Source organism: Peromyscus eremicus, chromosome 10 (assembly GCF_949786415.1).
Source record: "Peromyscus eremicus chromosome 10, PerEre_H2_v1, whole genome shotgun sequence".
Classification (NCBI taxonomy): Eukaryota; Metazoa; Chordata; class Mammalia; order Rodentia; family Cricetidae; genus Peromyscus; species Peromyscus eremicus.
In genome coordinates, this window is record NC_081426.1 from 29,005,219 (window position 1) to 29,019,386 (window position 14,168).

The following is a 14,168-nucleotide window of genomic DNA, read 5'->3' on the forward strand; positions in this document are numbered from 1 at the left end:
GCGGGTCTCCAAGGGGCTGATTTCCAAGGGGCAGGTCAGAATACTAACAAGAAGAGCAAACAATACTATAGTTTAAAATCTATTCTTTTAGTTCATTTACTATGAAATTTAAACATTAATTATATAATCAAGAGACGAGAACATCTTTATACAGTGACTGAGTAATATCTCTGGAAATTCAAACAGCATTGACTTAGTACTTTATGCCCTGACCATAGTTTTTTGTTTTGTTTTGTTTTTGTTGTTTTGTTTTGTTTTTTTTCGAGACAGGGTTTCTCTGTGAAACAGTCCTGGCTATCCTGGAACTCACTCTGTAGACCAGGCTGGCCTTGAACTCACAGAGATCTGCCTGCCTCTGCCTCCCGAGTGCTGGGATTAAAGGCAAGGACCACTACCACCTGACCTCTGCAATTGTTTTTTTATTAGAAGTTTGGCTTGTTTAAAATTTTTTATTTCTCCCATGAAGGGACCATTGATAATGAGTTATTCCCACTACTAGGGAAAAAAATAAAAAACATCTCCCATGAAGGGATCTTTAATATTGAGTTATGAACATTTTAAACCCAAGTTAAGCAAACAAACAACAAGAAAATTTAAGCTCTGGGCCTGCTGTGCTTGATCAGGCTGCAGCAGTAAGGCTGCTCTCTCTCTTTGTAATTCAGATGTGGCTCTGTGCTGACAGGCAGATCTGTGACAGAGCTGACAGGCAGAGGGCTCTGAGTTTCAGCTAGCCTTTTTTTCTTTCTCTATTTTTACTGGGAAGAGGCTTTTTTCTTTCCTTTATTTTTCATTTACAGGGCCTTTTATTTTTTAGGGCTTGATTCAATATATTCCCCATTTTTACTGGGAAAATCCTTTTTCTTGATTAAGCATTTCTCCCTTTTCCATTGGAAAATTTCCTTTATGTTGGTTAAGCGGCGGTGCTTGTGGCTGGCTGATGGATGTTGCGGTGGCAGAAGAATCATGAGCCATGGTTACCTTTCTAGAGCTTTATACAGAAGGAGAGACGGCACACCTGCTTTTTAAGGCTGGGACGCCGTTGCAGGCTGGTGATGTAATTAAGGACATAATCCTTACATCCCAGACTTATTAGAAAAAAAAAGCAGGTAGATGGGAATAGGGGCGTCGTTTCTCTCAAAAGCTGCTTCCAGCTGACTGTTGGACGTCGGTCGGCTCTTGGGGGAGTCTTCTGAGGTAGACAGGCGTTGTGGGATACTGTCTGCCATCCGTTTGTTCTAGAGACATTTATCCTTCTTGGCTGTGGCTGGGAACCTTTTGTCTGACAAGATTCTGGTGACATAGAAAAAAGCTTAGAGAGAAAAGAATCTTTTTTTTTTTTTTTTTTTTTGAGACAGGGTTTCTCTGTGTAGCTTTGCGCCTTTCCTGGAACTCACTTGGTAGTCCAGGCTGGCCTCGAACTCACAGAGATCTCCCTGGCTCTGCCTCCCGAGTGCTGGGATTAAAGGCGTGCACCACCACCGCCCGGCCATTATTATTTTATGTTGTTAGATCCAGCCTGTCCAGATGAATTTTGAAACATGTTAAGCTTTATCAGAGACAGATTATTTTAAAGCACCTGTTTCCTTTACTAGTTTGGCATCCAGGAGACAGGTGATCAATTGTTAAAAGCAACTCACAGTAATAGATGTTTACATTAAAGTCTTTTTTGTAGCGCCCAGACACTTTTGGGTCTGGGGGTGTAAATACCTTTTAGCTGTTATAGTTTCTTACTTGATGATCTCTGGACTCCAGCTATGTGGTGGTCCTGTACCATTAGCTGAACAGTGAGTTAGAACAGGGAACTGGGAAGAGAAAAGCTTGTGGTGTATGATAATTTTTTTTTTTTGGAATTAGGGACAAGGCAAAGATCAGGGCCCTGTGTGTATGCACATGAGAAACACAGGCAGTAGATCCGGAGTGAGACAATGAGCTCTTATCTTAGCTGGAAATCTTTTTCCATTAAGTAACTCTGAAAGTGCAATTAAATCTGGTGAGGTGGATAAGAGAAAGGAGAGGTGACATCCCAAAACTCCCAGGACCAAGTCAGTGGCTCTGGTGTCCCGAAGGACAGAAATGGACCGCTTCCCTGCTGCGTTCTGGGTTCCCTGCCATGTCTGTAGCCAAGCCTAGGTCTGCTGGAGGTCTTAGCTTGATGTACTCTTGGTGCCTGGGGGCAGTCAGCTGACTGGTTGTTTTTATAGCTGTTGATGGCCTAGCAGGGCATTCGTTAGCCCGTGGCCTTTTTTTCACTTAAAATAGGGACTCAACAGCTTTTGGGAGTCAGTGAGTGCCAGCACTTGGCAATTTTGTTTTCGGGCTTTTATCTCTTCCCTGGCACACCTTAAATGCCACAGATGACTCTTTTGCCTGTGGGGTCAGGAGCCTTGCTCTCCAGATGCTTAAGTTTTAGTCGGGGAGGTCTGGGGAACAAAAGACGGGTTTTATTCCGTGTCCTGAATTTTTTTTTCCTGATGATTGATGGCTTAAGGACAGCTTTTGGAAGGTCTGCCAGGAGGCAGACTATAAACCGATTCTTTTGGAAGACTTGTCTGAGGCTATAAGCTGATTTTTGGCTTAAGAGCCATCCTGACTACTGTAAACTTATTTGTATGGATCTTAGCCGCTACCAGACCGGTCTGTGTCTCTCAAGGCAGTTTGAGAATGAGTGGGTGGAGTTAAGGTGAGTTAGGGCGAGAGTCGTAGAAGCCGCCCAAGCCTGCGCATTTGAGCCCGCCCACTGCCGGAGGAAGTCAGACAGAAAAGGCAGATGCAGAAATGGGGAGGGAGAAGAGTTTAGAGCTTTAGCAGAAAGCTTGAGGATAAAGTAACTCTTTTATTTGTCCATTCACTGGCAGAAGTTTCCACGATGCTGTTATGTGGCCATATTTACCAGTATCCACCCCATCCACCAATGTAAGTGGTAAATGTATCCGCCCCTTTGTCCCATGGCTGTAGCCGAGAGAAAAATAAAAAATTAAAATAACAAACCAGGATCAGACTCCAATCCCGGGCGTCCCCGAGGAGTGAAGAGAGATGTGTGAATCAGCTCAAGTTAGCCATCCTCTTTGTCAAGGGATGGTAAGGGCTGCTGTGGCTGCGCTGCAGTTGGTCCACCGTTGGACCCGAGGCAGCATTGACCCCCTCGTCAGGAGTGAAAATGTGCCTGCTGTTGCCAGCGCAGCCCGAGGACAACCCCTGGGGTGTCCGTTGCAAAGAATATAGCTCAGACTACAGCCGTGAGAATGGCCGGACTCACTCACTGTGGTGAAGAATCATGGCAGTAGCAGTAGTAGTAGCTGTGTGTGGGTCCAGTGGAGGAGAGGGACGAGCACGTGCTCACTGTCTCTCGGTCTTGCTGGATGGGGGAGGAGGCAGCAGCGGTCACAGCTGGTCCTGGGTGGTCTATCTGAGTCACGGCACCAATGTTGGTTAAGCAGCGGTGCTCGTGGCTGGCCGCTGTCCGACAGATGTTGCAGTGGCGGAAGAATCATGAGCCATGGTTACCTTTCTAGAGCTTTATTGGGAGAGAAAGGCAGAGAGAGAGAGAGAGAGAGAGAGAGAGAGAGAGAGAGAGAGAGAGAGACCGTGTAGAGGAGGGAGAATACGGAAGGAGAGGCGATACAGAAAGAGGGGGCACAGAGAGGGCATGCCTGCTTTTTAGGCTGGGATGCCGTTGCAGGCTGGTGATGTAATTTAAGGACATAATCCTTATACTTTCCTTCCCTCTTCTCTGTTGGGAAGACTTCCCTTTTTATTTCCTTTCTTTCTCTTTTTTCTATTGAGATGGGCCTTTTTCATGATTTATTCCTTGTCTCAGGAGCCATTCTATTTCTATCTTTAATGCTTATAAAAATTGCACAGTTACCACCTTTTCTTTTAACAAGTGTTTTAGCAACTGTACATTTTGTTGCTCTTGAGATGGGGGAATTTAAATTTGCCAAGACTCTGCTAATTCTGGAGTCCTCTTATCCTGAGAGCAAACTTCCTCCAGTCCTTAATGTGTCTGGATCCACTGTTCTTCTTCAAGCCCAAGTTGGCACACCAAATGACACAGGTCCGTGGAAAGTAGGCACAGAGGCAGTCTAAGGGTGAAATTTTTAGCCTTTCCAGCTGCAAGGGAATTGGTCTCTTGTAGACTGACTCACTGTAGTTTAGCAAAGGGCCCTTTTATTATTATATAATTTATATCATTAGCAAGTCAATTTCATATTCTGAAACCTCTTATCTATGCCCCCACAAAGGGACAATACCAAATGCAAATTCTCAGTTAAAAGACATCCTGTTTTGCCCCCAACCAAGTTTTGCATAGGCTTTGAACCCCTAGGAAACACTCAGGTAAGAAGACTTCAAACAGAAGGTACCTGAGACAAAAGGTAGCAATCACAAAATGCAGATTAAATCTAGATCCTAACACTCCAGAATCAAACCAGCTGCAGAAATCTGCAGGAACTCCCCCAACACTGGGGTAGATACTTAATCTGGTTATATATTTGCCTTTCCTGCACATATTGGTTCTGTGAAAACTACTGTCCATGGATTTGCAGAATACCTTATCCACCATCATGGCGTTCCACACCATATTGTTTCTGACCAAGGAACTCATTTCTAGTGAAATGAGACAGTGGGCCCACAATCATGGAATCCACTGGTCTTACCATGTTCCCTACCATCCTGAAGCAGCTGGCCTGATAGAAAGATGGAATGGCCTTTTGAAGTTACAGAGCCAATTAGGAGACAGTAGTCTGGAGGGCTGGGGCAGGGTTCTCCAGAAGGTGGTGTATGCTTTAAATCAGCATCTAATATATGATATAGTTTCTCCCATAGCCAGGATCCATGGGTCCAGGAATTAAGAGTTAGAAAAGGGAATAGTTCTACTCACTATCACCCCTAGTGACTCACTAGGAAAAATTTTGCTTCCTATTTCTGTGACCTTAAGTTCTACTAGCCTAGAAGTTTTGGTTCCAGAGGGGGAAGCATGCCTGCTAGGAGACAGTACAAATATTCTAATGAACTGGAAGCTCAGACTTCCCCCTGGGCTTCTAATGATCTTTAACCAATAGGCTAAGAAAGGAATAACTGTGTTAGGAGGGGTAATGGGTCCAGATTAACACAAGGAATCTGGATTGCTTACCATTGGATTGCTTCTCCACAATGGAGTTAAGAAAGGTTATGTCTGGAATGCAGGAGGTCCGTTAGGGCATCTCTTGGTGCTACTATGTTCTGTGACTACACTCAGTGGGGAACTACAGAACCCAATCCTGGCAAGATGACAAAGGGCACAGACCTGTCAGTAATTGAGGTATGGATCACTCCAGGAAAAGAGCCTGGGGTGCTTGCTGAGGGTGGAGGAAATACAAAATGGTTAGTACAGGAAGGCTAAGGCCATGTGATGAGTTTCAAAACAAAGATTATAATTGACATGAGTGTTTCTGTCATGTTTTGTTAAGAATGTGTTTGTGTAGCTACTTATGTGAGAATGGAGCCTAAAGATGAGGTGGACTAAAGTCTCATGTAATAGCCAACTTTATTCAGAATACTGACAATTTATCCCCTGGGAGTTAAGGACAATCACATTAGTGAGATGTTCAACACAAGGAACAACATGCTTTTCCATAGAGACATATAAAAAAATAACAATAATCAGTTGTAATGAATAATCTAAAGTAAACTCATTTCTATCTGTTATACCTGGGAGGGGCATGACAATGCATTCCAAGAACAAATTTGTGTTTTTGAAGAAACAGGTCATAAAGCTTGTTTTCTTAGAAGCACTCATAATTCCCTTCACACTACTCCATTCTTGTACCATGTTGCAACAGTTAATCATATTTAAGTTTTGATATACTAAAAGAATATCCCTCAAAGAGACTTTGCCACCTATACTAAAATTTATAATATGGGATAAATATATCATGTTAGGCATAATCATGACCTGGCTATTGTTTTCATTTGGAAATTATGACAAAAGGAGATATGATTGTGTGTCAAGTTGATGTGGTGGACTTATAATGGCTATTCTTGGTTGTCAACTTGTCTATGTCTGTAATTAACTAAAACACAAGTGTTGGAAAAATCCCCTGTAAGGGATTTTTCTTAATTAAATCATTTGAAATGAGAAGATCCACACTAAATCCAGATCTTATGAAGTGGGAAGATGCACCTTAAATCTGGACCACACATTCTAGTGGTAACCTATATAAAGGACATGGAAGAAGGAAGCTCCTGCTCTTTGCCTGCTTGCCCTCACTCTCTCTGGGAAATTTTTTCTTTGGAATTCTAATATATGCTTAAGACCACATGAGACATCCAGCCTTGTGTGATGGTTATGATAAATGGCACTGGTGGCAGCACTAGTTATCGGCGGAAAAGTCATGGACCACGGCTGCACTGCTAAGAGTTATAAAGAGCTTTATTAGAAAGAAAGAAGGAGGGAGGAGAGCCAGGCCTGGACAGAGAGGAAGATGGTGGGAGCAAAGGGAGAACACAGAGTGTGGGGGTCTGAGTCAGGCTTTTTAACGTGGGGATTGCGTGCCCACAAGGTGGTACCACCCCGCTGATGATGTAAGATGTAAGACACAGGACCCCAATCTGCGCATGTACAGAATCCTAACATTGTGAACTGAACAACTACTGTATTCTTGATTTTCTATTGTTGAACTAGCTAGACCACAAGCCTGTGAGCCACTCTTGTACATCCCATATATTCATTCTACCAGTTCTGTTCCTCTAGAGAACCCCGACTATACAGGAGGACAATAATGAAGACAAATGAGTGAGCTTTAGAGATGCTTAGGAGACTGAGGCAATGGTAGAATCCACAGACTTTTGGGGTTTCGAGGTATGTTTGAATAATCAAACAAAGTTGAGAAATAAATAGTTGAATCACCCATGTCACCTGAGAGGCAGAGAGACTGGATCTGAGGCTTAGGAGTGACTGATGTTATAGGTCCTTTGGCAGAAAAGAATTAATGAAGAGAGACTGTAGATATCTCTACCTCTTCATCCCTGACATTCTTCAATTCAGTATGATAGCTCTCCCCTCCTTCTACCATTGGAGGATCTTTGTCACCTTGATTAGAACTGTGTTGGTGGAGGGAAGATACAGACACCAAACCACATGCATTGGAGAGTGCTGTACAATAAAGAAGCCATACACTAGTGTTAGAGACAGGCCATACGTTAGGGGTGGGAATGAGAAAAGGGTGGTCAGTTCAGAAGGGTGGGCTATTTTCAGTAGCTATGGAAATAAGAGTAAAAACTTCATTTTTGACTCCTGCTGGTATTGCCATGTGTCATGTAAGAGCTTTCAGTTACTAACAGATTACATACATGATGGTGAACCCATAAGATTGTATTGCCTAGTGATGTGGTAAGCATCAGTTTATGTAAGCACTATGTGATGTTCAGACAGCAACAAACTCCTAGCTATCAGCATGTAGCCCTAATCCATTTAATTATTTATTTGTATGTTTGTTTGTTTAATTATTTAATTTTTTTCTTGAGACAGTTTCTCTGTGTAGCCCTGGCTGTCTCTCTGTAGATCAGGCTGGCCTTGAACTCATAGAGATCCACCTGCCTCTGCCTCCCAAGTGCTGGGATTATAGGTGTATGACACCACCACCCAGCTCCTAACCATTATTAAATGACTGGTAATTACTTAAATTTTTTAAATAAATCTTTTATTTATTTATTTTAAGATTTTTTTGCTATAGGATGGTCTGTATGTCAAATACTCTGATTGGTCAATAAATAAAACACTGATTGGCCAGTGGCCAGGCAGGAAGTATAGGCGGGACTAACAGAGAGGAGAATTGAGAGAACAGGAAGGTGGGAGGAGACACTGCCAGCCGCCGCCATGACAAGCCGCATGTGAAGATGCCGGTAAGCCACAAGCCACGTGGCAAGGTATAGATTTATAGAAATGGATTAATTTAAGATATAAGAACAGTTAGCAAGATGCCTGCCACAGCCATACAGTTTGTAAGCAATATAAGTCTCTGTGTTTACTTGGTTGGGTCTGAGCGGCTGTGGGACTGGCAGGTGACAGAGATTTGTCTTGACTGTGGGCCAGGCAGGAAAACTCTAGCTACATTTTTTTTTATGTATACAGTGTTCTGCCTGCATGTATGCCTGCAGGCCAGAAGAGGACACCAGATCTCATTACAGATGGTTGTGAGTCACCATGTGGTTGCTGGGAATTGAACTCAGGACCTCTACAAGAACAACCAGTGCTCTTAACCTCTGAGTCATCTCTCCACCCCTATAATTAGTTAAAGTTTTTAATAAAAATATTTAATTATTGTTGTTATTTGTGTGTATAGTGTGTGCATACCATGACACACATGTAGAGGTGAGAACTTACAGGAGTCAGTTCTCTCCTTATACTGTAGAGTCTGGGGATCAAACTCAGGTCACTAGGTTTGGTTACAAACACCTTCACCCACAGAACCTTTTAAAGACCTTCTTATACATTTTTTTTAAAAGCCCAAGCAAGTTTTCAGATCTCTTTAGCTTATTTTGGTCTGTCTTGATGTTGTAAGTGGGAGCTCTAAAGAGAGTTAATTTCCTCATTTATTTAGTCAACATAAAGTTAAGATTTCTCAGTAAGATACTTAGGTTCTAATCAAAGAGTCAAGGTTCCCCATCTACTCTGGCTGCTTCTTGAGGTATATCACTCTGCATGCTAAGGAGGTGAATGGTTTAGATGTTAATTCCCTTCATTGGGAAATTAAATTAGCACTCCTATGCCCACAGATGGATAAATGGTTTCTACTTCTTCTTTTCTTTTTCTTTCTTCCTTCCTTCCTTCCTTCCTTCCTTCCTTCCTTCCTTCCTTCCTTCCTTTCTTTCTTTCTTTCTTTTTTTTTTTTGAGACAGGGTTTCTCTGTGTAGTTTTGGTGCCTTTCTTGGAACTCACTCTGTAGCCCAGGCTGGCCTCAAACTCACAGAGATCCATCTGCCTCTGCCTCTGAAGTGCTGGGATTAAAGGCGTCCGCCGTGTCCGCCGCCACTGCTGCCACCACGACGACGACGACAACCACCACCACCACCACCACCACCCGGCTTTGCCTCTTCTTTTCTAGCCAGGCATGATATTAGAGTAGATGTTCTCTGAAAAACAAAACAAAAAAAATTTTTTGAGACAGGTTCTCAATGTACATATAGCCCTGACTGGCATGAAACTCACTATATAGACCAAGCTGGCCTTGAACTCATAGAGATCCATCTGGTTTTGTTTCCTGAGTGCTTGGATTGAAGGTAGCACCACCATTCCAGGAAAGATTTTTAATTTTGTCATCATTTGCTTGTTCTCACGTAATATTCAAATTCCTGATGTTCTAGTGAATTGAACATCTTTCTAAAATATTTATTTATGAGCAAGAACAACAATAGACATACTAATATAACTGGAGTAAAGCCACAAGGCTTCAACGCTACACCAAGAACTACAGGCAATTAAGGAATGCTGAGAGTGGGAGAAAGTTTTCCCCAGGGAAGAGCACACCAATTGGTTATCCAATACCAAATGGTCAGCCTTAAAAATATTCAAGTAAGTACAGTACATAGACTGAGCAGATTGTACTTATATATTTAGAAATATATATAGAGGTATAAATAAATGACATATAAATATATTTATTATTTAGTAATATATATAATATGTAATATATCATAATATATATTCCTAAATAATAAATATATACTTTTGAAAAAGAGCAAGGAAGGCCATATGATAAGGTTCATTTGGTGGGGGCAGGGAGGGAGAAATAATGTGATTATAATCTCAAAAAATAGAAGAAATAATAAGGAGCAAGTCAGTAAGCAGCTCTCCTCCATGGCCTCTGTACCAGCTCCTGGTTCCTGCTCTGTTTGAGTTCCTACCCTGACTGCCTTCAATGTTGACCAGTGATGTAGACGACTTTGCTTGCAAGTGTTCACTGCCACGAATCAAGGTTCAAGGCCCCAAGGTTTTGCTACATCATCAACCAACACTGGACCCTCACTGAGACTCCTCTTTGCCATCCTGCTGTTACTCCGAGTCATGGAGATCCTGCAGTTATGGTTCTGCCAGCTCTCCCACACTGTGACTGGTCTACAATAAGGCAGAATACCATGATGCTAGCAATATGAGGATGAGAGGGCTGCTTACCATGCAATGGACAGGAAGCAGGAGAGGACCCAGAACCAGTTTTAACTTTCAAAGGCATACCCCTAAAGGACTTCCTTCCTCAAGCCCTGCCTTGGAAATAGCATTACTAGCTAGAGACCAAGTATTCAACATTTGAGCCTCTGGGGAACATGACCTATTCAAACTGTAAAAACAAGCATGTATAATCAAATTCCAAAAATTATTGTAACAATCAATTGCACAGTATTCAGATTTACTGTATTGAAATACAAGATTCTTGTTATAAAAGATGTTGGTTGCTATAGTCAAAGTAATTGCAACTGAGGATTGAATGATTAAAAAAATATTGTTAATATTCAAAAAAAGAAATAATGAAAACATTTGTGTGTGCGGGGGTGGGGGGGTATGTGCACATGCCTGCAGTGGTCTGCAGATGTTCTTTTTCTTCCCTCTCCCTTCTTCTTTCAGTTTGTCTCTTCCACACTTCCTATAGCTGAGGACCAAACTCAGGGCCTTGCCCTTGCTAGGCAAGCACTCTACCACTGAATAAATCCACCACCTCCGCTTGAATTTACTTTGCAAAAAGATGTTGGTTCTGTTTGTTTTATTCTCTGGTATCGAAGACAGACAAGGCATATAGTCTTGTCTCTTCACTACACACCTAGGACATTGTGGTTAAACATAAAACTTTTCCTTTTCCTTGATTTCAGAGACACCAGGAGAGACCTGTTCTTTTTACTTTATTGTCTTTTAAATTCCTCTACTGGGGGTGAGTCATGAACTCTTCCTGTCATACGTGCACTAAGAGGCATGCAGTGGTAATGACGACTACAGATTAGTTACTTTGCAAATATTATTCCATTTGTCCCTCATGGACATGATTTACCACTCACTCGAGAAACTGAGGCCATAGAAATTGGATAATTTACCTCAGCCCCCCTGCTTGTGAATAGCTAAGGCAGGACTTGCCTAAGTAGGCGTTCTGGTGATCTTGATTTCTGTACTGTCCTCCAGGTGACTCTTTCTGCTGTAGCTTACATATAGGAGTCATATTACTTGAGGACAGATCAGCTGACACCCTCACATGGACACATTCCTCAAGAACACACATCAGCTTGGTTTGTACAATTTTTGCAAAGATATCAATCATGAGAGAAGGTAACATCTAAGGAAAGTTTCCTAGAGACAGGGACAGGCCTCCTTGAGTCATTGGAAAACAAGGGCTGGTTTAAAGAACTTCCTGTGGAGTATTCACACTGAAACTATGAGGACACCATTCTCATTCTGAAAATCCCACCTTCATTCTGAAAATGCCTGAGGCTGAAAGCTTTTATTTTGTGGGTTATATTTTTTTAGTAAATAAGAAACAGACATTCCACTACCTTTGAGAAAAATAATATTGTATGTCCTGTGGTTGGGAACCCGCCTATCTGCTCATGAAGGAAGTTTCAGAAAAGCACAGTATGTCTCAGTGCTAGATACCTATTTACTAGTGCACACCCCTGTGAAGGCCACAGTACCCAGAGGGGATCCTCATTGTCAAGAACATATGAATTACCTCTTTAAAAATAAAGTAAGACAGAAATCATGTGACTGGCTCAGATTCTAAAACTCAGAAGAAATCATGGGAGAATTTCCAAAGCCTCTTCAATTCCTACTACCAATTTCATAAACAAACCACAGTATTTTTCCATTTGGACTCTGTGCTTGAGTACTTCCCCTTTTGCAATATCTGGGTAACTTCTGTGATTCTTCAATCCATATCCCCACCTTCTTCAGAAGGCTTCAGATCATTTCCTTCCCCACCAAAGTGACCTGTATACATTGAGCCTTGTCCCGGTAGCTCTGTCTGCCCTGTTGTCTTGGAAGTAGTGTACCTGCCCTTGTTTCATTTTTGTGCTATTAGGGAGTGAACCCAGAATGTCAGATGTTATGTAAGCACTCTACCACTGAACCATATTCCAAGTCTCCCAAATATGAATTTTAATACTCCTATAATAGAATTATAAATAAAATCCAAGAGACAGGGCTAATTTCATACAATTTCTCAAAGAAATATGTAGTGTAAGGTGATGGTTCAGTGTTTAAAGAACATTTGCTGTTAAAGCAAGAGGACCTGAGTTCAACTCTCCTCTACTCATATAAAAGCCCAGTATGACTACTTGTGCCTATAAACCCAACATGGGGGGGGGGGAGACCAAGGGTTTGGTGGCCAGTCAATGTACCGCATACACACATGCACATGCATACACAATATAGACATAATGCACACAAAGAAATATGTAGCATAAAATAATTTATTAGGTGATTTTCATTTCAAAAAAAGATAGTGTAATATATATTATTTCCCACCATAGGACAATTACTGTACATTTAAGCACTTTTGTTTTATTGGTAAAAGGTTGACTTTCTCCTGAAATACACACTTATGCAGACACCTTGAATGCCTTTTTGTTGTTTCTTGTTTGTTTTTGTTTGTTTGTTTGTTTTTTGAGACAGGGTTTCTCTGTGTAGCTTTGCACCTTCCTTGGAACTCACTCTGTAGTCCAAGCTGGCCTTGAACTCACAGAGATCCACCTGCCTCTGCCTCCCAAGTGCTGGCATTAAAGGCATGTATCACCATTGCCTGGCTTGAATGCCTTTTAAATTATTATCTTCCTATTCCAACATTCTTGTATGTTTGTATGTAGTAGATATAGTTGTTTGTACGTGTGTGCATGTGTGGATGCCAGAGGTCACTATTGAGTGTTGTCTTCAGTTGTGTTCCATCTTATTATTTGAGACAGGGTCTCTCCCTGAATATGGACATGGCTGTTTTGACTAGACTACCTGGCCAGCAAACCCCTCAGGATCTTTTGGTTTTTACTCCCCTACACATACTCCCAAGCACTGAGGCTGCAATATTTAGCTTTTAAGACAGGTTCTCAGGTAGCCCTGGCTAACCTTCCCTGGCTAACTTTGATCTCACTATGTAGTCAAAGATATCCATGATTTCCTGATCCTCTCATCTCTACCTCCCAAGTGCTAGGAATTTCAGATATACACAACCAACCCTGGCTTTTAACGTGGTTTCTGGGGATCCAAACTTAGGTCCTCATGGCTACACAGCACTCTACTGACTGAGCCATTTTCCAAGCCCCATTACTGATGGACTCTCTTTCTTGAATTAGAGTAAAGGGACTCCCTTTCTTTTAAGTAATTTGTATGTTCACTGATAACACCAGAATCTATGGACATCTATAACAGCAAATTCTGTATACTAAATTGTGTATAAACCACCTTTCTTAGTGGATACTTCTTAACTATGACACAGATATCATATGCTTACATGATAAATGTATATAATTGCATAAAATCTTTTCTAGAATTGTCTATACCTATTTGAGTGAAACACCATTTGAAGAATACCAAGACAGTATATACTTCTGTCGATTTTTACAATGGAAATGGCTGGAAAGGTAGGTTTTAATTTAATACTAAATAAAAGTAGCTTTTTACATTGCTTACTATTTGATGCTCAGGTCAGTTTTCTACCTATCACAGTACTACTGGGAATCTTGAGTTGTATGTATTATTTTACGTTCTAGAAATCTTTAGTAGGTGGAATGCTATATAATTTCTTCCGATTCAGTGGACCCTGTTCTCTCTCTCTTTTAAATGGCTTTGTAGTAATTCAATGCATTAGTTGAAACTTTGCAGTCTAAGCCTCTGTTCAAATTCTTACTAGCTGTGAGGCATTAGGCAAGTGACTTAACCACTATGAACTATAGATCCTTTTTTTCTGTACAGAGATACTTATGTCTATATCTTAGTTAGGGTGTCTATTACTGTGAAGAAACACCATGTGTAGACGAATTTCGAAACAGTCTTTTTAAATAAGAAACACAGAGCCAAACACAGGAGTAATAGCCGAAGAGATCAGAGAAATAACGAATAGCCATGACTAGCCTTAGCTTACCACCATGCTGTAGCTTCCACAGAGAGAGCTTCTTCCTGTCTAACCTGTGCTTTTATTGCTTTCCTATTCTGCCTTCTCATT

The 14,168-nt window shown here is 41.5% G+C and overlaps 1 protein-coding gene across 5 annotated transcripts in view; it reads left to right on the forward strand.

The window, feature by feature from the left end:
- Nucleotides 1–14,168, forward strand: part of Grk4 (G protein-coupled receptor kinase 4) — a 107,687-nt gene that overhangs the window by 48,822 nt on the left and 44,697 nt on the right. For all 5 annotated transcript variants that reach the window (XM_059275736.1, XM_059275731.1, XM_059275734.1 and 2 more), the window contains exon 6: nt 13,495–13,587. In XM_059275736.1, the coding sequence (XP_059131719.1) occupies nt 13,495–13,587 (93 nt within the window). The remainder of the gene's footprint in view (nt 1–13,494; nt 13,588–14,168) is intronic.